At 42.7% G+C, this 24541-nt stretch overlaps 1 protein-coding gene across 1 annotated transcript in view; it reads left to right on the top strand.

Moving 5' to 3' along the window:
* Positions 1-24541, top strand: part of BIRC6 (baculoviral IAP repeat containing 6) — a 320172-nt gene that overhangs the window by 208668 nt on the left and 86963 nt on the right. Inside the window, 4 exon segments of the mRNA XM_073338417.2 lie at positions 3501-3801; positions 7751-7968; positions 13807-13971; positions 16545-16713. Of these exon segments, the coding sequence (XP_073194518.1) occupies positions 3501-3801; positions 7751-7968; positions 13807-13971; positions 16545-16713 (853 nt within the window).

Raw genomic sequence — 24541 nt, forward strand, 5'->3', positions numbered from 1 at the left:
CAAATAAATTGGTTAGTCTCTAAGGTGCCACAAGTACTCCTTTTCTTTTTCCCAGTCTTTCTGGAAGTTTATTCTGTAGCTGGATCCCCTTGACTGATAATGCATTGTTCTCAGCTCTCTCATGCTTGGTCCTGGGCTCTGTGATTTGCATTGTCTTAGAAGAGTGAAGCTGTCTCAATAGTTCATAGATCAAAATTCACTATTTAATATATCTGGGACTTGATCTATTAACTAATGACTGACACACTGGAGAAAGGAAATTTTTCTTAAATATTGAATGTTTTCTTAAATATCCCAATGTTTAAGGAGCAAGAGCTTATAATAAATGTGCTCTAACACCTTTAACAGTTTTTCCAGCAAAGCCAAAGAAAACACACACTTGATATTCCTTATTTCAAAAGTTTTAAAAAATGCAAAAATAAAAACGTACAAGCCTTCAGTCATTTAAAAAAAGCACAACCCCATTTTAAAAAAATCCTCTGAAAGTCCCCTTTAAATCATACTGAAGAAGTAATATAAAATATTTGCTATTTTGTTACTCATGAATAAGGTGAACATCTCTTTGGGAGAATTTTTGTGTACTTCACACTTCAACAGTCATGAGCAATCATTGGTGTGACATTCTAAAAGGAATATCAGAATATTTTGAATGTTCATTGACTTCAGTCAAGAAATGGAAGAAAGTGTTTGACTGCAGAAAATGGAATCTTCATAAACCATAATGGAAAAGAAAAGTCTTACCCATAGACATCAGTAGTAAAGGTGAAATTAATAGAGAGAGGAATGCTCATAGACTCAAAGATTTTAATAGGGAAAAAGTATGTAACACGTTTTCGTAAGAAGTCGCGTTACCCTCTGGACCACCTTAGTTTGTCTAACTTAGTTTTATTAAAAGTTTTTGAAAGAGTTACTGTTTCCCTCAAACTGTGATAAAGAACGATTCTCTGTAAAGCAGCTGACAGTGGGTCATTTTACCTCTACAGCAAGGCATGAGCTTCACAGAATCTATATAGAAGGGGTAATGTAGTAATTTGTAGGAGCATGGGACATGCTAGCTTAGTATTTTTTTCTGATTAGGTCTCCAACCTAAGTGGTATTAGAAATGCCTAATCAGACCAAAGGAGAGTGAAAGGAAAACTGTTCAGCGCCTTTCTGAGGGATGAGAGGGTTAAACTTGAAACCTTACAAATTTCCTCTAATGTAAGAAAATTATGTAAAACCTATGCAAGTAATCAGTTTCTTTGTAGTATATTGTACTACATATATTGCCCATGGCCAGTACTACATCAGGCTATAATATCCTCAGATTTCATAATTTAAGCAGGGTAAGACCTTGTCGTTGCTCAGATGGGAATCTTCCAAGGAGATAGTAGGCAGCTACTCTGGTATCTGAGATTCTGATTCAGTAAGTAGTACTCTTCCTTCCAAATAGCTGTACTTCAGAATTTCAATAAGAAGATATTGTAAGCTACAGCAAGAAGCTTTTACATCCACAGTAGTTACAACAGGCATGAATCTGGGCCTGTATGTCTAAAACTAGAATTTAAATAGTTGCTGGTATAACAGAGGGGCCCAATCCTGCCACAACTGAAGTCAGTGGAACTTTTGCCATTGACTACAATGGGTGCAGGATTGAAACTAGTGATTTGTGCTGTATATGCATATATGTGCTTGTATAGATCTTCTGGGTTATGAATGTTTTGGCAGTACACTGCTGAGCCTCGTGCTTATTGGAGGCCCACCATCCCTATGAGTCTTAGGTTAATTAAGGCTATTCTGACTACCCTGCCTTTCCCCCTATGATCCTAAATAAGACTTTAATCACTGAAGAGCCTCTTTTGACTCCCTTAGGGCCGAGAGGAGCCTTCTAAAGATGTGGAAGGATTCCTGGGGAGCCTAATAAAGACTTTCAGACTTCAGGAAGTTGATGCAGAAGCAGAGTCTTGTTTTCTATAGGCAAAGAGTCATGATTCTGCAGACCTATAGAGATTTCAGAAGTAGAACTCCATTTTTACAAACCTGAGACATCTGAAGCATCAGGTTACACAGTCAGGATGGTGGTTGAGAACTGTGGTTATCGGGCAATTTTTCAGCCAGTTTACCAAGGAGGCAGTCCTTTTGTTGCAGCCTTCTGTTGTCTGCTGAATCAGGTCTCTCCATTTGTAGACTCTCGGGTTTCACAGGAACAGGAAAAATTTGGAACCATTAAAAACAAATATACAAACAAACTCCTCCCCCACCACAAAAAAACACAAACCCTAAGCAACTTTCCAAACAAATTTTTAGGTAAAGTTACAGTTGCAGGCAAAAATTAGGGGTTTGAGCATGAGTTACCTTTTAAGAATGTTAGTGTTTTTTAAAAAAAAGTTGAAACCCATGAAATGCAGAGTTAAGGCTGTGCTTAAATAGGGCACTGAAACTATGTTAACTCTACCCCTAAAGAGGTGGCACCTTCCCGTCTTTGCAAGTAGAGGAATGGAAATGTGCACCTCACATTTCTTTTATATTTTTGTTCATACAGACTTCCAAATGAAGTGTGTTGCTTTGTCTTCATGCGAACGTTTTCTCTTTTCATGTAATTAGTGCTCTGGAAAATTTAAGTTTGTACATGGAAACATGCTAGCTCTATCCTAATGATGCTTTGAAATATGTTTGCTACGGCTTCCCAAGGCCTGATTCTGCAAAGTGCTGGCATCCCTTTTTAGGTATTGGGTGCTTTCAGCACTTTGCAGAGCCTTTTTGATGGTGGAGAATAATTGCTTTTAGTATCCTACTGCCTAATTTATAAATTTCTCTTGGCTACTGTGTGTGGCCATAAAACGACCTAACCTCTCACTACCATTGAGACATTCTACTTTGTGTGAACATTGATTTATTGCCACCTGTAATATCAGTTGGCTCAGCTGCTCGTGATCTGGTCTTAGTACAAGGAAGGAAATGGGGGGAAAATTCCACATTGTGCTGTGGTTGTCTTGTTTTAAGAGTTAAAATAAAGCCAGTTCATTTCCTTTTTTGAACAGGTGTGTGAACAGCTTCTCTCTAATAAATAATAATAAATGAATTCTTTTATCGTGTTTCATCTTCATGCCGCAGGTGATCTATGCATCGGCAGCCAGAGCCCCAGGCCCTTTTAAATCGCTGGCCCCGGGGCAGCTGCTCCTTTTGCCCTCCCCCCCTCAATCAGTGGCTGGGGTGGGGCAGGAGCAAAAGGGGCAACAACATTAAAGCGCTGTCATGGCAGCACTTTAACCAGGGTCCTTTGCCGCAGTAGGGCAGGGCCGCCAACAGGGGGGCGCAAAAGGGGCAGTGATGTTAAAGCTCTGCTGTGTCAGCGCTTTAAAGTCAGCTGGATACGGGCCGGTACTGGCAGCCACTTTTTACCGGTATGCTGTACCGGCTTATTTTCACCCCTGACTGGAATGAAATTGTGTGCTGCAAGAATTGACTCTAAATGATGACTACTTCCAAGGATTGTGTTAACTTTTTTGTTGTTTTTGAAGGTGAGTGCTCCAGTAGTTACATCCACTACACAAGAGAAACAGAAGGACAGTGATCAGTTTGAATGGGTTACCATTGAGCAATCAGGAGAACTAGTTTACGAAGCCCCAGAAACAATTGCTGCAGAGCCTCCACCAATCAAATCAGCAGTGCAAACTATGTCTCCCATACCAGCTCATTCTTTGGCTGCCTTTGGATTATTTCTTCGTCTCCCTGGCTATGCAGAGGTGCTGTTAAAAGAGAGGAAACATGCCCAGTGTCTGCTTAGATTGGTGTTGGGGGTTACAGATGATGGCGAAGGAAGTATGTACTGTAACTACTACATTTATTTGTAAAACTCTGCTAAATTGTTCTAACTTACATTTAAGTGTATTTACAATGTGATGCTTTAGAACAGGGGTGGGCAAACTTTTTGGCTCGAGGGCCACTTCTGGGTATGGAAATGGTATGGCGGGCCATGAATGCTCGCAAAATTGGGCGTTGGGGTGCAGAAGGGGGTGAGGGCTGCGACTGGGGGTGTGGGCTCTATGGTGGGTCCAGAAAAGAGGAGTTCAGTGTGTGGGAAGGAGCTCTGGACTGAGGGGGGTGGGGGGCATGAGGGCTCCAGCTGGGGGTGGGGGTTCTGGGGATGAGAGTTTGGGGTGCAGGAGTGTGCTCCAGGCTGGGACCAAGGGGTTCAGACGGCAGGAGTGGGATCAGGGCTGGGGCAGGGGGTTGGAACATGGGAGGGGGTCGGGTGCAGGCTCGGGGTGGGGCTTATCTCAAGCAGCTCCCAGAAACAGCATCATGTCCCTCTTCCGTCTTCTATGCGGAGTTGTTGCCCTGTCCACAGGCGCCGCCCCTGCAGCTCCCATTGGCCGTGGTTCCAATGGGACCTGTGGGGGTGGCACTTGGGGTGGGGGCAGCATGCAGATCCCCTTGGCTGCCCCTACATGTAGGAGCTGGAGCGGGAACATGCCACTGCTTCTAGGAGCCGAGTGGGGCAAGCCCCCAGACCCTGCTCCCTGACTAGAGCGCCGGAGCAGGTCAAACCCCAGACCCTGCTCCCCAGTGGGTGCTTGAGGGCTGGATTAAAATGTCCGAAGGGCCGGATGTGGTCCCAGGCCATAGTTCCCCCACCCCTCCTTTAGAAGGAGGTTGGAATTGCTTTGTGTAGTTTGTGAAGAACTCAATCTTACCCACATCCTGGATCATATAAGAAAATTTAAAAACGGGGTGACAGATTTTAAAATAGTTGTCATAGGGAATCCTCATCGAATGAGGGTGTTTCTAGTGGGGTTCCATGAGGATCAGTACCAGGCCCAAAACTACTCAACATTTTCATCCATGATCTGGAAGTAAATATAAAATAACTGCTAATTAAACTTTGTGGATAACACAAATATTGGCAGAATGGTGTATAATGATGAAGACAGGTCAGTCAGACACAGCAATCTGGAGCACTTCGTAAACTGGGCCCATTTTTAAAAAAAAAAAGGGGGGCATTTTTTATACAGACAAATGCAAAGTTATATGTCTAGGAGCAAGGAATTCAGGCCATACTACAGACTGGAGGGCTCTATCTTGGGAAGGAGTAGCTCTGAAAAGAATTTGGGGTCAGAGTGGACAAGCAGCTTAGCATGAGCTCCCTATACACTTCTGTAGCATAAAGGACTAATGCGATGCTTGGATGTATAAACTATAAATGTATAATGTATTATGTATAAAATGTATGGGGGAATAGTGAGTAAGTTAGAAAAGCGATTTTTACTTCTATGCAATGTTGGTGAGACCAATACTGGAATACTGCATACAGTTATGGTGTCCACAGTTCGAAAAGGATGTTGAAAAATCAGAGAGGAGGCAGAAGAGAGACAAAAATGATTCAAGGCCTGGAGAAAATGCCTTACAGTGAGAGAATTAGAGTTCAGTCTGTTTAGTTTATCAGAAAAGATTGAGAGGTGACCTGATTACAATGCGTAAATACTTTCACAGGGAGAAAATACTGGGTACTAAAAGGGTTTTCAGTCTAGCTGAGACATGCATAATAAAAACCAATGGCTGGAAGCTGAAGCCTGACACATTCAAACTGGAAATAAGGCACGCTTTTAACATTTTAACTTTGAGGGTGATTAACCATTGGAACATACTACCAATTTAAGTGGTAGTTTCTCCATCTTTTGAATTCTGTATAGCAAGACTGAGTGCCTTTCTAAAAGATGAGCCCAATAACTTGTGTTTGGCTAAAGCATAACATAGGAGGAACTGGGTAAAATTTAAGGGCCTGTGATATACAGACGGTCAGACTAGATTATCTAAAGGTATAATAGTGATCTAATGGGCCATTCTGGACTTAAACTCTATGCATTTTGTGTAGGGCCAGACCAGTGAGGGTTTTTTTGTTGTTTGTTTTGGTAACACAATGGACGTGGTCAGTACTAATAAAATTGGCCTTAAAACCATTAATAGAAGAGGTAGCAAATGTTTTTCTGGATCTCCTTCACCCACTGGTAGCCTGATGAAAACAAATAAACAAATTTCTCAGCTCAGATACCTTGGCCACCTTTTTTCTGAAGGAAACATGATCCTTCCATGTTTAATTAACCAGACATTTATCCCTTTGCAAAGGCTAAGCCCCTAGATACCTCTAGTATCAAAACAAGAACCTGTTCCTCCATTCATAAATTGGTTAAATGCCCCAAGGGAGTATCTGTGCTCCCTAGAACATCCATCCTAGTTTAGAACCTCTGCAAAAAACAAAAGAGGGAGGGGCAATAAACTTCCCAGTTTGCTCAGCTAGTCCCATGAACTTTGGCTTTTGTTTGCCTCTTAATTTTGTGTTGCTTTTTCGGTAAGATTGTGCACACTGTGGGAGACAAAGTGAGCCAAATAAATGAAATTTGATATCTGGGTATTTTCCTTCAAATTTGGGTAGTAAACTGACTGAAGGACCATCCAAATCTCATGCTTAGCCTGCTTCTTTTATATAATGTAAAGATCTATATCTACAAATCCCTGATATGGCCCAAAATAATTACCATTCAATACACCTCTGAGGCAAATAGTGTATCAATGTTCTCTCAGTTGGTTTTTCTACCATCCTCTTGTGGTATGGCTGATGAATAGAGTTAGGGAGCCTATAGAGAATGAGAATAAATACTTTATATTTCTTGTCATATAGACAGCGGTCATGGGACTTCTTGCTCTTATGGAGTAATAAAACCTTCTTTTAGACAACAGTCTGTTTTGTTCCTAAAAAAATAAATAAATAAAATAAAAGAAGTTAGATGTTTTGATAAGTTTGTGTATTTTGTGATTTTTTTTAAAGTAAAAATCTCAAGAATCACTTTACTGTGAATAAATCTACTTATTAACAAATAGTCACAAGTTACTTATTACACAGAGAAAACAAAGTTATTGGACAGTTAGATGTTTAAAATATTTCCAGGACTTGAGCTAGCAGTGTCTCTCTCATTCTTGTAAACAGTATGTCTACTTTTTTCTTTTGAAATATTTTGAGTCAAATAGGGCAGAAGAGTCCATAAAATTGGACAGTTTTAACTATGTACATCGCATTAACAGGCAAGAATATTGTTACACTGTGATTTTACAAATCATTCTCCTCCTCTCCACCCTTGATAAAATAGGGCTAACTTTAAAAATAAAATTATAGTACAAAACTCAAACAATGGGTATCTAGTAAAACATAATTTTAGTTTTAATGTCCTGTAGTGAAAATGTATTGAATCGCTACACTGTTTCATTGTGTACTCACCTCATGAGCATTACAGTTTGTGTCACAGCAAAGTTTATCCTAGCATTTATCAACATATTTTTAAAGTGGAGAGGTTTTTCTCAGTGGCTTCCTGGTAGGGCAGCTGTTTGTATAAACTTTCTCTAAACTTTACAGAGTAATCCAGTCTTACAATCAAAAACATGACCAAGTATGTAATTTAGTGTAGTGAGAGAGTTGTTAATAAACTAGCTTTTCACCCTTGGAGATAAGGGTTTAAATCTTGTTTTTAATAACAAATTATATGCATTTATTGGTCTCAGCCTAGTCCATAAAGGAAACCAGTTCATATCTCTTGCCCATGTTTCCCACCAGAATTTTGGCTAAAAAGAAGCCTGGCAAAAAATAATACATTCTGCTGAAGACTTAATATTGTCAGAAATATAGCTGAATATTTTCAATAAATCATTGCAAAGTTGAACATTATGTGCTGAACCGTTAAAAGGAAATATTTAATATTTTTATACTTTCTCAACCTAGGTCATATCCTGCAGTCACCTTCGGCTAACGTGCTTCCAACTCTTCCATTTCATGTGCTGCGCAGTTTGTTCAGCACCACACCATTGACTACTGATGATGGAGTGCTCCTTAGGCGCATGGCACTGGAAATTGGGGCAGTGCATCTTATACTTGCTTGTTTATCTGCTCTGAGCCACCATGCCCCGAGAGTGCCCAACTCTAGTCCCAACCAGTCAGAGGTAAGCTTAGCTTCTGGTTAGTGACTGACTTAGCTGCAGTAAGCTCCAGTGACCGAGTAACTATGAAAGTCTTGTTGCTGGGGTAGCATCACACATCTTCCTTAATCTAATGTCCTGTAGTTCTTTAAAATGAATTCTTGAGAACTTGAATTCAGGGGAATTGCAAAAGTAATTTGAAAGTCCTTGCTAAACTACTGTTGCTTACATATTTCAGTGCTCTGTGATGACCTTAAAAGACTTACTACATTTAAAAATAAATTACTTTAACAGAATGTAAAGATTGCAAAGTCAGGCACGAAAAAGTTAAGTTCTCCATGTAACCTTTAATTTGGGCTGCTTGTGTATCTGTATTATGATGCAGTCTTTAATTACATGATCTCATACTATTTTTTCCACAGGACTCCTACCTCATTCAGTGCTCAAGATGGTCAATATTTTTATCCTCACTAGTCAATGTGTGCCTCTGTCTTATATACTCCACACCATCCAACCCTACACTGAATGCAGAATTATTCATTAAGTGGTTTTCATTCTTCAATAAGTGGTTCACAAACCTTAGTGAATTCATCTTCATAACTTTTCAATAGGGTAAAGTGCTATTTTATCCCCGTTTTACAGATGGGGAAGTGAGGCACAGTGAGATTAAAGCCAAAGGGCCTAGAGCCGGAATTTTCAGAAAATTTAGTATTTTATAGTAGTTAATATGTTCAAAGCACAGCTCCCATTGACTTAAGTTGCAATTATGAGAGCTCAGCACTCCCACAAATCATGCCCAGGTATCCCAAATTTGGCGAATAGAAAATGAGTCACACACAGTTAAGGACCATCTGTAAAAAGTTCAAAGTGACTTGTCCAGCATCACACAGGAATGCTGTGATAGAGGTCTGGATAAAATGCAGTTTTTCAGGGTGGTATTCAACTACTGTAACCACAAAAGCATCCTTTCTCTAATCCCTGGCTGTATTTACTACACACCTTCCAACTTTGGACAAGTGAGGTAGGTGAGGGGAGTATCTAACTCATTCACTGCACAATCCCAATTAATTCCCTGAGTACTGTCCATTCTGTGCTTTGAATGAGGCAGGCATCCTGTGGGAAGAAAACTAGTATGTGATCATGTAGTCAGACTGTATCATCATGCATACACGCAAAGGGACCAAATTAAAGTTGAACCTACATGTTCATGGGTTTTCTGTTGTATGGAAGGAAACAAAAGTGGAGGCGACGGTCAAGAATCACTACAGTTTAAAAGTCTGTTAAGTCTTCCTGCCCCTCCTTCCCTTTGTGATTCTGAGATGAGACTGAGGCACCTAACAGGCACAGATGTTCTTCCATTTCTGCACCAATCAGAAGTAGTAATGAAGGGACACAACCTATTCTAGAGAGAAATAGTAGAATTGATGTTTATGAATCAGGTAGAGTTAACATTAGCCTTCTCCCAAAAATATCCCAGCTCACATTAGTTATGGGCCATAAGCCCAATATCAGACCAGAGAGCAGAATATTTTAGCGGTAAGTCTCCACACAACTTCAGAAGTGCATAATGCAGCCTGGCCATTACAACTGGCTGGCACACAAGGCTCCACCTCATCCGTTTTAATACACTCACCAGTGTCAAGATATGGTATAGCACAAGTAATATTGAAAATGGGAGCTCACCTCCTGGAGTTGAGAGCAGTAGAACCAGTTCCGTCAGAATAAATGTACACCAGTGTATACTTCATAGTCTTTATAATCCAAAATTCATAGACGGTATCAGAGTGATCATTGATGTGAAGCAACTAAATAAATGGTTAAGGAAAGCAAGATTCTGGATGGTAACCCTAGGATCAACTGTAGTTGCTCTATATCCAGGAGACATCTGCCAGCTCAACACACATGGAAGTCTATCTCCACATTAACCTACGATCTTGTCATAGTAGCTTTCTGAAATGCATAACCTTGCACATCTAGCACAAGACCATGTCTTTTTGATCCATCTTCAGCTACCAGGGTTTTCACAGTGATCCAGTAATAATCCTAGCAAGTCTCTGGTCCAAAAGTACTCCCCATTTCTCGATGATATCTTTATCAAACCTTCATCCAGAGCAGCAGCTAAGTAAATGAATTCTCCAAAAATTACTGCTTAGGTTCTAAATCCACACACCAGATACAATGCAAAATCATGTACTAATACTGAATGGGACAGTGTTTTTATTTCCCTCTGAATGTTGGTGAACCAAACATAAGAACAGACTTGCTGGGTGAGACCAGTGGTTCATCTAGCCCAGCATCCTGTCATATGACAATGGCCAATGCCAGGTTCTTCAGAAGGAATGAACAGAACAGGTAATCATCAAGTGATCATCCCCTGTCGTCCACTTCAAGCTACTGGCACACAGAGGCTAGAGATGCTCAGAGCATGGTGTTGAGGACAAGAAAACATATTGAAAGTCCAACCATTTCACCTTCCACTTTTGCAACAAATACATGTCTTGCTGGGTGGGGAGCACACCTGGAAAACAAGACGGTCACATGTAGAGAATGCCACATGGAAAAGAGAAAGTATCCGCTTCCTAGAGTTCACAGAAATGAATGCACTACAAAGTTTTTATCACCACTACCTTGGAGGCGAGCGTGTTTTGTTTCAGTCTGATTTGAACACCATGGTCACGTATCTGAACAATTGGTGGAATCAGAAGCTCACAGCTCCTCTCAGAAGCAAGGGAAATTGTTCTGGGCAGAGAAGAGTATCTTATCACTCAGAACAGTGCACATACAGCATACCCTGAATCCATGAATAGGATTGGCTGAGTAGCTATCTTACCAACAAATCTGTACGGCATCTGAATTAGGAAATCTTTAAACTAGTGACCAAGCAATTCAGACACCTGGAAGTAGATCTCTCTCGGAAATCACAGAAATGTGAAACTAGATCACTGTTTCATCAGCGAAGTGGATTCTCTTTCAGTAGGCGCAGATGCCCTCACACAGATGATGTGCCATATGCTTTCCCACCCCTCCCTGTGATAATGAAGATAACTTTTTAAAAAATGAGAGATTCACCGAGCCTGTACTGAAGCCTATATTCTTGAGGTGAGGACTCTCCTGAAGTGCTCAAGTCCAAAGAGACAGCATATTCATCTGTAGTAACATCTCCATGAATTTGGGCATGTTGTAGTTTTACTATTAAAGTGGCTTTAGGCTCCAATTTAAAACTAAAATCATGAATGCAAAGTATTGCCAATATATTACTGCAAAGGCCATAATGATATATTTATGTAGTGTAACAATGTTATAATTTCAAATGTTACTGATTTTCCAAGATGCATAGTAAATATATTTTTATTTGACTTCTATGGTTTTTTCCAATTCAAAATTTGTTAATTTATAATTCAATCTGTTTATATATTTTAATGTTACATGAGTGGTATTTGCTTTTTATTACAAATAATTTTAACAACTTTATTTCCTCATTCTCTTTACTGTACTTGAAACAACACAAAAGGTGAAAATCAGAAGAGAAAATGAAGTCCTCTCCAGTTTTTGGCATAGGCCAAAATTTTCAGTATGGGGTGCCTGATGTTAGGCACCTACATAAGTGACCTGCTTTTCAGAAGTGCTCATTACCCAAAGCTCTCAGTAATTCTAATGGGAGCTGTGAGTGCTCAGTATTTCTGAAAAGCAGGTCACTTATTTATGTGCTGAATATATGCTTAGGTGCACAACTTTAGGCACATCTAAGATCTGGTAGCTATCTTTTAAATTTAACATAGGCACCAGAATATTTTAATACATGTTAAAACAGTTTGCTAATCTAATGCTATTTTGCTATTAAATTTATTTTATTATTTAAATGCAGTAATGAGCACCATAAGCATCAGCAATCTGGACACCTCAAAAAAGTTAGTGAAATAAATCTCATGACACTCCAAGGTCAGGAAGTATTATCCCCATTTTACTGGAGTAGAAACTGAGATGCCATTGAGTTTAAGTGACTTGGGCCACATATGAATTGTGTGGCAGAGCTGGGAATATAACCTTTCTCCCTGATATGTAGGCTTATGCCTTAACAATTCCATTCTTCTTTTACTACTTTAGCAAGTTTATTCACAGTTAATCCATGTAGTTTCATAATCAAGTCTTAGCAGCCTGCAGAAAGGTTTGAAATGACATTTTATCTTCCATCCAAATTTGTCTAATAATTATAATTTTCATTAAACTTGGCTATATTTTAGTGCTAGTTGTAGAGCTGCATCATTTAACATGATCCTAATTAGCCTTCATTAGTGTACATTATAAAATATTATTATTGCCAATGTGATTACAGTAAACAGAAACATGATTTACTGTCCCATGCAAGCTGAAAATCACATGGGATGATTTACAGTCCTGGTTATGTACTAGAAATCCACATGCGTTGCAGAGTTTTTCCTGTGCCGGCGTTTGAATTCCAATGGATGTCTGTGATGGGTTCCCCCCGGGATGCTGGGGTTTCCCTGAGCCCCCCCGACCCACCTGCCTGGGCTTCCTCTCACGCTGTACTGCTGTGACAAACTGTCAAGCCTTCCAGCCTGCACTTTCACTAGCATACATACAGGTAGGGACACACCCAGCAGCAGTTACATGCAGGCTCTCTGACCAGCCCCTGCATAGGAAGGCTACAGTTAAGGCAACTCCCAGCTCCACAGACACGCACCGAATCTAGAGTATAAACACCAAATTATACCATGTTGCGCTGCACAGGGAACTGTATAGCATAAGCTCATAAAATTCGCCCCCTCCTCAATGTGGAGAGGAATATGCAACAGCCTTTTGCCCCTGAGATAAGATTCCCATACACTTTACTCCAACTCACTGGTTTAGGTAAAGCAAAAACAAGTTTATTAACTACAAAAGATAGATTTTAAGTGATAGCAAATGGATCAAAATAGATTACCTAGCAAATACACAAAAAATGCAAACTAAACTTAACGTGCTAAATAGGGTGAGAATCTGCTATTCATATCCAAAGAGATGATACAAGCAGGCTGCAGATTCTCAAGGGGCAAGTTGCACTTGCTTTACAGCTTGGAATCCCTAGGTGTTTCATTCACAGACTAGAAATCCCTTTAGTCTGGGTCTAGCACTTCCCCCAGTTCAGTCTTTGTTCCTCGGGTGTTCCCAGGAGTTGTCTTGTGTGTGGAGCGAAGAACCTTAGATGATCACTACCTGACTTGCATAGCTTTTGCATAGGCCAGGAACCCTTTGTTTCAAAGCTTATTTCCCAGACCAATCTCTGGAAAAATACTGACATCCCAAGATGAAGTCTGGAGATGTGTGATCTCATCACATGTCCTTGTAGAGTCACAGCAGCCATTACTTGGAGGCTGTCTGTAGCCTTTTCAGGAAGACTCCCCAGGTGGGAGATAAACTTCTCCTAATGCCTATTGTTTTTTCTTAATGGCCTGTTGCCCTGAATGGGCCCTTCCCCACCCACTGTCTAAACTTAAAGCATCTTGTCTAGTGGGTGTTACCCAGGTGTAACTACATTTGAAATACAGATACATAGTCAATATTCATAACTTCAGATACAAAAATATTACATGCATACAAATAGGATAATCATGTTCAGCAAATCATAACTTTTCCAATGACACCTTACATGGTTTATCTTGCACAAAATACATCATAATTATGTCATAATATCATAATAATCACTAACATAATAATTACTATGAAGAATATGGGGTGCAGTGTCAGTGTGCATGAGTTTGTTTTGATAAGTAAATAAGCAACAAAAAACCTTTTCCTGAAGGACAGAAAGAATTTTGAAGGACCTGGACAATATGATGTAGAATCACTTTTTGTTTTTGTTAGCCACAGGTGTCGAGCACGCACAACAGTGCATCAACAGAAGAACAGCAACTCTACTGGGCTAAGGGTACTGGCTTTGGAACTGGCTCCACGGCTTCTGGATGGGATGTAGAACAAGCTTTGACTAAACAAAGGCTGGAAGAAGAACATGTCACCTGTCTTCTGCAGGTATGGAATGGTGAAGTATAAATAATATGTGTAGGGATTTATGCATGTGGTGGTAATATAGTTAAGCCTGTAAAAAAGTTTGTATTTTTAACCTCTTTTTCACTCAAGTATCTAAAGTGTTTTACTTATTAGGCTGAAACACCTATCAGCCATTTGTGAGCCTATAGTTTAAAAAAAAATATCATTTTTCCTGTTTGGCTAAAAAAAGTCTAGCTTTTTTCTTATAACAAATGTGAATGTTTGAAAATGTGGGACTGAACCAGATGGAGCAGAAAATCCCAATAAGCTATTTGCTTAAATACAGATGCAATACACCTGTGACCTCAAGTAATTAATTGTGCAGCTGTTTTGTTAGACATTTGCAAGCTAAGCTGCTGAAAACAGGAGGTTGTAAGCTTGATGTGCATAATAGCTTTGTAGCAAAGGTGGATGCCCCTGTGATTATATGATTGGGAGAGGGGTTTGTTCCTGACCACCAGAAATGAGAACACATGCCAGCCTTTCAGGCTGTGGAGTATTTCTGTGTTACCTTAATACACCAGTTACTTTATCAAGGTCAGGAAGGTTGCAGAGCATTGCCTTCTATAGACTGAGTTTGATGCTTTAGGACCTTCAGAATCACTTGAGAGTATATAGAGCATGTCTCTGTTCAACCAGGTAATACAGTGAATGTAGCAAACAGAAATTAGCAAGAGATCACAAGAAGCTCAAGTTTAAATGATAAACACAGATTTTTTTTCCCCCCTAGGAGAAGGATCACCTATAAGTTTATAACCCCTATCATGGTGATCCATAAAAAGAACAGAACAGAAAAGCGGATGTGCTTAGCTGTCAGCACATGGACAGCTCTGAATGTTCACTGAACCAAGAATATTCTAGGAGATTTCTGTGGTGCTTTTATACTTCCATGTAGACCTATTGGCATCTAGGCAAAAGCAAAGGCAGCTGATCAGAGAAGCAGACCTGGGAGACTAGGAACAGACTAATTTCTAGTTTGCCAAATAGGCTTCTTTGTGATTTTCCCCTTTTTTCATCACTAGCAAGGGTAACTGGTTTGTTTAAGTCCCTTCTTATTTCCCCAAATTTTCCAAGAAGGTTATGTTTTCAGACACAGGAGAGTTGTCTCAAAAGGCTTGATTCAATCTTCCCCCAGGCACATCTCTATTCTCTGGGCTTGTTCAGCATACCACTGAACTTGAGCCATGTACGTTTTATTTATGATTGTCTGAAATGAGCTTATTGCTACTTCAGAGCTGAACAAAAGTTTAAATGTCCTGAGGCTATGGCATATTCTGACAAAGAAGTATATAGTTTAACAACTGATATAAATATTGCCTTTTTTTCATTTATAAAATGTATTTATACTCTTAAGTACTGAAAAAGAAAGACGCATAATTTAAATACATAAAGAGCCACATTGTCAGTTAAAGAACTCTGTTAGATCACCATTATTATACATGCATATGCAAAAGAATCTGTCTCCTATCAAACATCATTTATAGGGAAAAAAACAAAAGAAAACAAACTATGTAAATAAGCCTAGTAGCAAGGCATGAAATTCAACAAGCTCATGCTAACAAACATAGGGAGTGAATTCCAGAGCCAAGGGCCCTTTTTATAAGAAATCCTATCTGCAATCAGTACAAATTTAACTCATGGAGTTGTCAGCTCATATGCCTATTCATATGCCTATATTCACTAATCTTTACTGCTGGGATAGAGCACAGGGGAGAGGCCATTTTTAAGGTGGCTCAGGCCTGAGCCACATAAAATGTAATAGGTAAAAAAATGATAGTTTCCAGTTAGTTTCCAAGAAACTAATTGAAGTCATTGTGATGATTAGAACACAAGCTTCATACTCCCTGCAAGACAATTCACTACACAAACAAGGAAGAAGACAGCTGTGTTATTCACTGACTGAAGATCAAAGGCGGTGTTCAGTTATATTCCCATGCAGGGAGTAATCTCATCAGAAGTGGCCGAAGCATGGATAACTGGATAGGTCCACATTTAACCGTAAAAGTTGCAGTCTCTTTGCCAGATGTTGATGATTAAGGTATTCTTTGTTGTTGACCATCTAAGATCCAAGAGGGACCCAACAGGTTATGCATCTTATTATTGAGAGGGCAGATACCTCTCACTGTCTTCACTGTTTGCCATATGATTTACAAATTAGATTTATCATGGGATTAAACTGGAGATAGGATGTATTTAGAAGGTAGCTATTCTGATAGGAGTTTCCGATCTCCCCCAGTGTCACATAACAAAGATATGTCTAGCAATTTAGTGCTTTCAATGGGTTTTTTAAATCTAAACTTTTGTGTAATTATTTGAAGTGGCTTTATTTAATGCTTAGTTTACATTCTGATCTTAACAAAAATAGTAATAAACTGTGATCTGGTAATTTCTGTATAGGATTCTATCTAAATAATCTTTGAGCTCACAGGAGTAACTTCTGACATTTAATAGGCAAAATAACAAGCCAGCCATTAAGTAGATATGGACAGTTTGAGTTATTGCCTCTAAAATGCATCAGATTTTGACTAAGTGTCTCAATATATTTTAATTTTCAGGTTCTTGCTAGTTACATAAATCCTGCAGGGAGCATATCAAATGGAGAGACCCAGACTAGCCACGAGGGTAGAGGACAAAACAGCAATGCTCTTCCATCAGTTCTGTTAGAGCTACTCAGTCAGTCTTGTCTCATTCCAGCAATGTCGTCATACCTCCGTAACGATTCAGGTAAAGTGCTGCTGTTCTCTCTCTCTCTTTTTTTTTAATTATTTATTTAAAGCATATTGCACTTTTCTCTGAAATGAGCCTGGTGGAAAAGCAGAACTGCTATTGACAAAATCAGGGTAAATGTAAAGATTCATTTGCAAGAGAATTTCATGCTACTTGAACAAAATAGACAGCACCTGCAAATTTCCATCAGGGTTACTTTTGACATATTATTACTCCTTTATAGTAGATTTACTTAAGTCTTATAAGATGAAATTTGTTTGCTGTGGCTGTTGATGTGATCTCTCTTTATTTTGTAGAGTTTTAAACTCTTGCACAGTTTAAAATTATCCTTTTTTAAAAAATTTAAAACTATTTTAAAAAAAATTCTGTTTACAGATGCTATCACCTTGAAAAATCACATTTCTGTCTGACAATTTTGTATTTTACTATTCTTCAAGAGCTAGTCCCAAAGATATTCATTATGGGTGCACATGTGCTCCTGGGAGTGGAAATTGTTCTGTAGCAGTGTCTGTTGGTTCACCCCTGCCCACTGTGCCTCCTCATGCTGTGAACCAAGGGTTTAAGTGGCAGTGTGGATTTTTGGTCTACAGTTAATCTTTCTGTCCTAAGTGTGTGGTGTTAATGAGAAATTTATAGTTGACTTAATGTTAGTGTGCATACACATGCCAGTTGTGTATAGGCATGCGTGAGCCCTGCCATTACTTCTGAACTCTCTAAAAGTGGAACTGAGGTGGGTATTCAGCCATGGATGATTCTGTACTGTTTAAAAAATTCTGGTTTAGTTCTCCTGAAGCTACAATAGCTGGCTCCCTCTCAGTTGTGATGTCACAGATGTCTTGGAAAAATCATGGAGCAGATCCTCAAGGGATCAATTCTGAAGCACTTAGAGGAGAGGAAAGTGATCAGGAACAGTCAGCATGGATTCACTAAGGGCAAGTCATGCCTGACTAATCTAATTGCCTTCTATGACAAGATAACTAGTTCTGTGGATGAGGGGAAAGCAGTGGATGTGTTGTTCCTTGACTTTAGCAAAGCTTTTGACACAGTCTCTCACAGTATTCTTGCCAGCAAGTTAAAGTAGTATGGGCTGGATGAATGGACTATAAGGTGGATAGAAAGTTGGCTAGATTGTCGGGCTCAACGGGTAGTGATCAATGGCTCCATATCTAGTTGGCAGCCGGTAGCAAGTGGAGTGCCCCAAGGGTCGGTCCTGGGGCTGGTTTTGTTCAATATCTTCATAAATGATCTGGAGGATGGTGTGGATTGCACCCTCAGCAAGTTTGCAGATGACACTAAACTGGGAGGAGAGGTAGATACGCTGGAGGGTAAGGATAAGATACAGAGGGACCTAGACAAATTGGAGGATTGGGCCAAAAGAAATCTGATGAGGTTCAACAAGGACAAGTGCAGAGTCCTGCACTTAGGACGGAAGAATCCAACGCACCGCTACAGACTAGGGACCGAATGGTTAGGCAGCAGTTCTGCAGAAAAGGACCTAGGGGTTACAATGGACGAGAAGCTGGATATGAGTCAACAGTGTGCCCTTGTTACCAAGAAGGCCAATGGCATTTTGGGCTGTATAAGTAGGGGCATTGCCAGCAGATCGAGGGACGTGATCGTTCCCCTCTATTCGACACTGGTGAGGCCTCATCTGGAGTACTGTGTCCAGTTTTGGGCCCCACACTACAAGAAGGATGTGGAAAAATTGGAAAGAGTCCAGTGGAGGGCAACAAAAATGATTAGGAGACTGGAACACATGACTTATGAGGAGAGGCTGAGGGAACTGGGGATGTTTAGTCTACGGAAGAGAAGAATGAGGGGGGATTTGATAACTGTTTTCAACTACCTGAAAGGGGGTTCCAAAGAGGATGGCTCTAGACTGTTCTCAGTGGTAGCAGATGACAGAACAAGGAGTAATGGTCTCAAGTTGCAGTGGGGGAGATTTAGGTTGGATATTAGGAAAAACTTTTTCACTAGGAGGGTGGTGAAACACTGGAATATGTTACCTAGGGAGGTGGTGGAATCTCCTTCCTTAGAAGTTTTTAAAGTCAGGCTTGACAAAGCTCTGGCTGGGATGATTTAATTGGGGGTCGGTCCTGCTTTGAGCAGGGGGTTGGACTAGATGACCTCCTGAGGTCCCTTCCAACCCTGATATTCCATGATTCTATGGATTCCCACCGGAGCTTGAAAATGGCTTGCAGGGCGTCATGTTAGTATTTCATTCCTTGAGGCATAAGACAAACCATTTGGGATCAGAGTTACCTTTTAACAAGTGTTTTTTCAAAACCATGCATATAGAATGAAATAAAGGCTGTTTAGCTGGCTCTCTGTAACTACTCTGTGGTAGGTGGAGCATTGTGTTATTTTGTGCTGAAGCAATCTAAAAATGTCTTCAGAGAACCTCAATCAACAAAAATTTTGAACAATGTGAAGAATGTTTCTCTGGATATTTGAGTATTTGACACATCACTATGGGATTATCTCATTTTCAAGAACATTTTGGTCAAGTATTTACAAACTTGCAGCTGAAAAATTTAAGATAAATCAGAGTAGCTAATTTCAAACACTGTGGCTAATTGAAGTCCTGTTGTGGTGTTAATCTTCTTATCTAAAATGGTGCCGACTAGTTTTATGTTCCATGGAAACAACTTACTTATTTTTGCCTGATAGAACAAGTTGTTTTGTTAATTGTGGCTGTGGGCCATGTTATCCGTAAATGACTTATTTTAAAAATGGTTTATTCCTTCTGTAAATTAACTCTTGTAATATACAGCATATTAGATTTTTTTTCTGAATCTATGCATAAGTTATTTGAATAGACTTAAGTTAGAATTTAATAATTCAGATCAAGATTTTCAAAAATAGGTGCCTAAAGTTAGGGTCCTACATCCCTATATAGGTGTCTGCTTTTGACACCCATTTTTGAAAAATCTTTGTCTAATTTCTTGCAGGGCTCTGTATCTCTGGTGGAAATGAATTTTAAAATTTCCTGTGGTCTAGAGCAAAGTTACCATCCCTGTGTCCAAATGTCAGTTTTGCTGAGTGGCACTTAGTACTGTTAACAATTTAAAAAGAAGTTAAGAATCCTACTTGTAACAAACTTTTAATTGTAATTTTTATTCAGTATAAGGTGTTCTTCTTTGAGTGCTTGTTCATGTCCATTCCACATTAGGTGTGCGCACGCTGCATGCACTAGCATTGGAAACTTTTTCCCTTAGCAGTTCCCGGCAGGGCCCCCACTGCGCCATGCATATATACCCCTGCCGGCCCAAACCTGTCCAGTTCCTTCTTACCATCCATGGCGGCGTTGGAACAACAACAACCACCCCCGCACCCACTCCCGCCGGTAGAAGAGCAGTCCCTTAGCCTTTAGAGTAGCTGTTATCAGTTCGTTAACATACCTATTGCGGACACTTAAGTCATTAGCTGCTTGGAGGCTTCCAGCACCCGCTCACGGCTTCAAGGCTTGCGCCACGTGCCGCAAACCTATGCCAGTTAGTGACCCCCATGACTCGTGTCTACATTGCCTGGGGGACAGACATCAGACTGAATGGTGTAGGATTTGCAAGGCATTTAAGCCAAGAACAGGGAAAGAAAGAGACTTTCGTCTAAAGCAGCTGTTGATGGAGGCTGTATTGCAGACGCCAGGCCCAGAGTGCCCGACGCCTGCTCAGGCTTCCTTGGTACGTAGTGCCCCAGAGCTGTCGAGAGACCCGGCACCAGCTAAGCACTGTAAACTGTCGGCCCCAGAGTGCCCTGCTAGGCCCTGGCACCGCTCGTCCTCCCTGGTGCGGCCCTCAGCGCAGCCGGAAGGAAGGCGCAGTCATTCCACACACAGGAGGCTGGCGCTTCCCAAGGCACCGAGCACTGATAAGAGCGGGAAGGCCGCGGTACCGGTGCTGACACAGTCAGTCCCAGCAGCACGAGCCCAGACCTAAGTGAGCTCGGTGCAGACGATGGGCTTGAGGGCATAACGGATCAGCCCTCTACACCTGGTACCTTTGAGGCTGCAAAGGACCTCATCGAGCTATTGGCAGCGAGCCCCCTCCCATATGGGGAGAACCCTCTGGCACCCATGCTTTGGGTGCCGTCGAGGGCTAAGCTGGCAACGGTGTGCAACTCGCGGACACCGTCCTGGCTCCGCTCCCGGAGTTGGTCCTGGTCGAGCTCCAACTCCGCGGACTCACACTTGCCAGCGGCTCAGAAGGAGGTTGCGACACCGGCAGTGGGTCGGCATGAGGAAGCACCAGAAAGGGCACGCCGCTCTCCGGCACCACCCAGAGACCAGCACTGGGAGGAGTTGAGACGGCCCTCGCCAGAAGACTCCCGCAGATGGTCCTGGTCAAGGGAACGCTGGCACAGGTCCTGGTCGGGGTCCAGGTGCTGGTCCTCGTCCTGGGGATACTGGTACTGCTCCCGCTCAGCCAGGAGCCACTTGTTCTCCCGCCGGCACAGATCGTTGGCACTGCCATGGCCTTCACGATCCGCATCGCCGCAGTCCGGCGCCGACTTCTACTCTGGCTGCTATAGCTACCTGCACCGGGCCCTGGACAGCAGGGACCCTCAGGTGGGCTGGCAATCCCAATGGGGGCCGCCAGGCCATTGGCCCTTCTGGACCCCCTGGGCCTATCAGGAGCGCCAAGGGGCCCCGTCCAAGGCAAGTTACTCGGTACAGCGGTCCTGGTCCCCGCACTGACGCCAGATGGTGCTGGAGCCTACAGTTTCCAGGCCTCCAGCATTCCCCCAGGATAAACGGGAGAGACTGGCACTGAATCCGGTGCCATCCCATGGACTTCTGGCCTGAGCCGGAAGCCCCTCCCATGGGAGAAGGGAAGCAGGAGGACCAACCAGAGGGGGTCGAGCAGCAGCTAACCTCCTCGTCTTCCCCGGATGAGGCAGTGGCAGGTACAGAGGTGTCCGGCCCTCCACCGATAGATCATAGAGCCCACCAGGAATTGCTGCACAGGGTCATCCAGAACTTGGGGTTGCAGGCTGAGGAGATAGTTGAGCAGGAGGATCCCATGGTGCACATTTTGAGCCTCAAGTTCCATCCAGAATAGTGCTACCACTCATTAAGACCATTCAGTCCAACTATAAGCCTATATGGCAGACCCTGGCCTCCAGCGGCCGAGGGAGTGGAACGTAAATACTTTGCCCTTCTAAGGACTATGAGTTCCTGTTCTGCCACCCGAGTCCATGCTGCCTAGTGGTTTCAGCAGTAAATGAAAGGGAGCACTATGAACAGCAGGCCCTGGCTCCTAAGGCCAAGGAGGCGAAACGCCTGGACCTTTTTGGTAGAAAGGTGTACTCATCTGGGGGTCTTCAGCTGAGGATTGCGAACCAGCAGGCCATTCTCAACAGGCACAATTTCAACTCCTGGGCAGCGGTGGGGAAGTTTAAGGACAACCTCCCACAAGGCTCCCAACAGGAGTTCACGGCCCTGGTGGACGAGGGGAGGGCAAGGCAGTAGCCAAGACCTCTCTCCAGGCTTTCCTCGATTCGGCAGATACGGCGGCTAGAACAATTGCGTCGGGGTGGTCATGAGGCAGTTGGCGTGGCTCCACGAGTCAGGCCTGCAGCCTGAGGTACAGAATACACTCCAGGACCTCCCCTTCGAAGGGTCTGGGCTCTTCTTGGACCAGACAGACACAAAGCTGCACAGCCTCAAGGACTCGCGAGTTAGGTTTAAGTCGATGGGTATGCACACCCCGGTGACCCAGAGGAATCCCTTTAAGCCGCAGCCTCCCCCTCAACGCCACTTCCAGCCTCACCATAGGCATGAGCCTTACCGTAGGCGAGGCAGGGATAACTGGCTATGGTGCAACAACAATAGTAACAATAATGCACTGGGCCAGAACAAACCCTAGCCGGGCACTAAGCCAGGCTTTTGAAGGTGTGCTCGAGGACAGCGTACTAGACCAGTCACCGGATCCGTCCCTTGGTTTCCTGAACCGCCCTTCCCGTTTCTCCTGTGCATAGTCCACCATTATGTCAGACTCTTGGGTCTCACACAAGAACGGGTACTCGCTGCAATTCGCCTTCCTCCCCCCTCTTTCACTCCCTCTTTGCCATCCCTCTTCAGGGACCCCTCTCACGAGCATCTCCTAGAGAAGGAAGTCTGCTCACTGATAGAGGCGGTGCCGCACAGCCTAAGGGGGAAGGGGTTCAACTCCCGGTACTCCTCATCCCCAAGGCCAAAGGGGGCCTTCGCCCCATCCTAGACCTGCGCAGGCTCAACAAGTTCCTGGTCAAGGCCATGTTCCGCATGGTCTCTCTGGGCACTATCATCCCTTCCCTGGATCAGGGGGACTGGTACGCTGCCCTTGACATGAAGGACGCGTACTTTCATATCACCATCCACCCAGCACGTCGGCGGTTCCTACGCTTCACCGTGGGCCAAGAACATTACCAGTTTGTGGTTCTCCCATTTGGTCTAGCCGTGGCCCCAAGGGTGTTCACGAAGTGCTTGGCGGTGGTGGCGGCCTTCTTACGGAGGCAGAGAATCCGGGTGTACCCATATCTCGACGACTGACTCCTGGTGGGCCGATCCAAGGCGGAAGTGAAGGGCCATGTGGAGGTGGCCCTGAGATTGTTCAGCAAGGTGGGGCTCCTGGTCAACGTCCCCATGTCCACGCTTGTGCCCATGCAGAGAGTGGAATTCATAGGGGCGGTCCTGGATGCGGTGCAGGCCAGGGCAAGCCTTCCAGTATCCCGATACCGGGCTATCCAACAAGCGGTGGCCTCCCTGCGCCAGTTTCCAATGACAATGGCCAGGTGCTGCCTGCGGTTGCTGGGCCACATGACAGCATGCATGCACGCATGTGATCAGGCATGCCAGACTGAGATTCAGAATTCTGCAGGCCTGGCTCACTGAGGTGTACCGCCCAGGCAGGGACTCCCTGGACTTGGTAGTGACAGCCCCAAGGGATGTGCTGGACTCCCTGCTGTGGTGGCAGTTCCTGCCTGTGGTATGCTCAAAGCACAGTGTATTTCTTAACTAAGTATCCTAAAAGAAAAGTGACTTTCTCAAGGCCACACAGTGAGTCTGTGGCAGAGTCAGGATTCTCAGGTCTTTCTAACTCTCAATCCTGTACTCATTCTTCAAGACCACGCTACCTTATTGCCAGAAGTGTTGAGCGTTCACCACTTCCATTGATTTTAGTTGCAAATGTGAATGCTCAGCATCTCTGGAGATGAAGGCCGAGGGATCTCAAGTGTGCACACCCAGAATATGAGTAGCACACAGTTAGTAGTAGTCTATGAAAATTTGAATTTAGGTGACTTTACCCAGCACCACAGGGGCCAGGGATAGAACCCAGTTCTTCCTGGTATCAAACTGTGCTAACCAGATTTTTTTCTTCCTGCTTCATTTACTACACACCTACCAACTTTAAAAAGGAAAGGTCCTACAAACAGCCTCATTCGCCACACCGCCTTGATTCATTTTCTGAGTACCATCCATCCTGCATTAGGAGGCAGAATAAAGGTTTCATGGAAATCCCTAAATCTGGTATTTCCAAATTTGAGTGCTTGAATTTGCAGTATTAGCATGTTTAATGTTGTAACTTGTAAGTTCTTCTCTAGGGTTTTTGAAAAGACAAATATTGTGCAACTGTTACACCCTCCCACCACACCACTCCATCAGCAGGGCTTGAACCCCAGAGTCTCTGCAACACAAACACTAGCACTTGACCTAAAAGGTGAATTGCCCTAGTAGGGAGCGCAAGTAGACTGTTATCCTTTGTAGACATGTGAATAGAGAAACATGCATAATACACTGAGTGTATTATATATGTTTGAGTAGCCCCATTTTACAGACAAGACA

Source organism: Lepidochelys kempii, chromosome 3 (genome assembly GCF_965140285.1).
Source record: "Lepidochelys kempii isolate rLepKem1 chromosome 3, rLepKem1.hap1, whole genome shotgun sequence".
Lineage (NCBI taxonomy): Eukaryota > Metazoa > Chordata > Testudines > Cheloniidae > Lepidochelys > Lepidochelys kempii.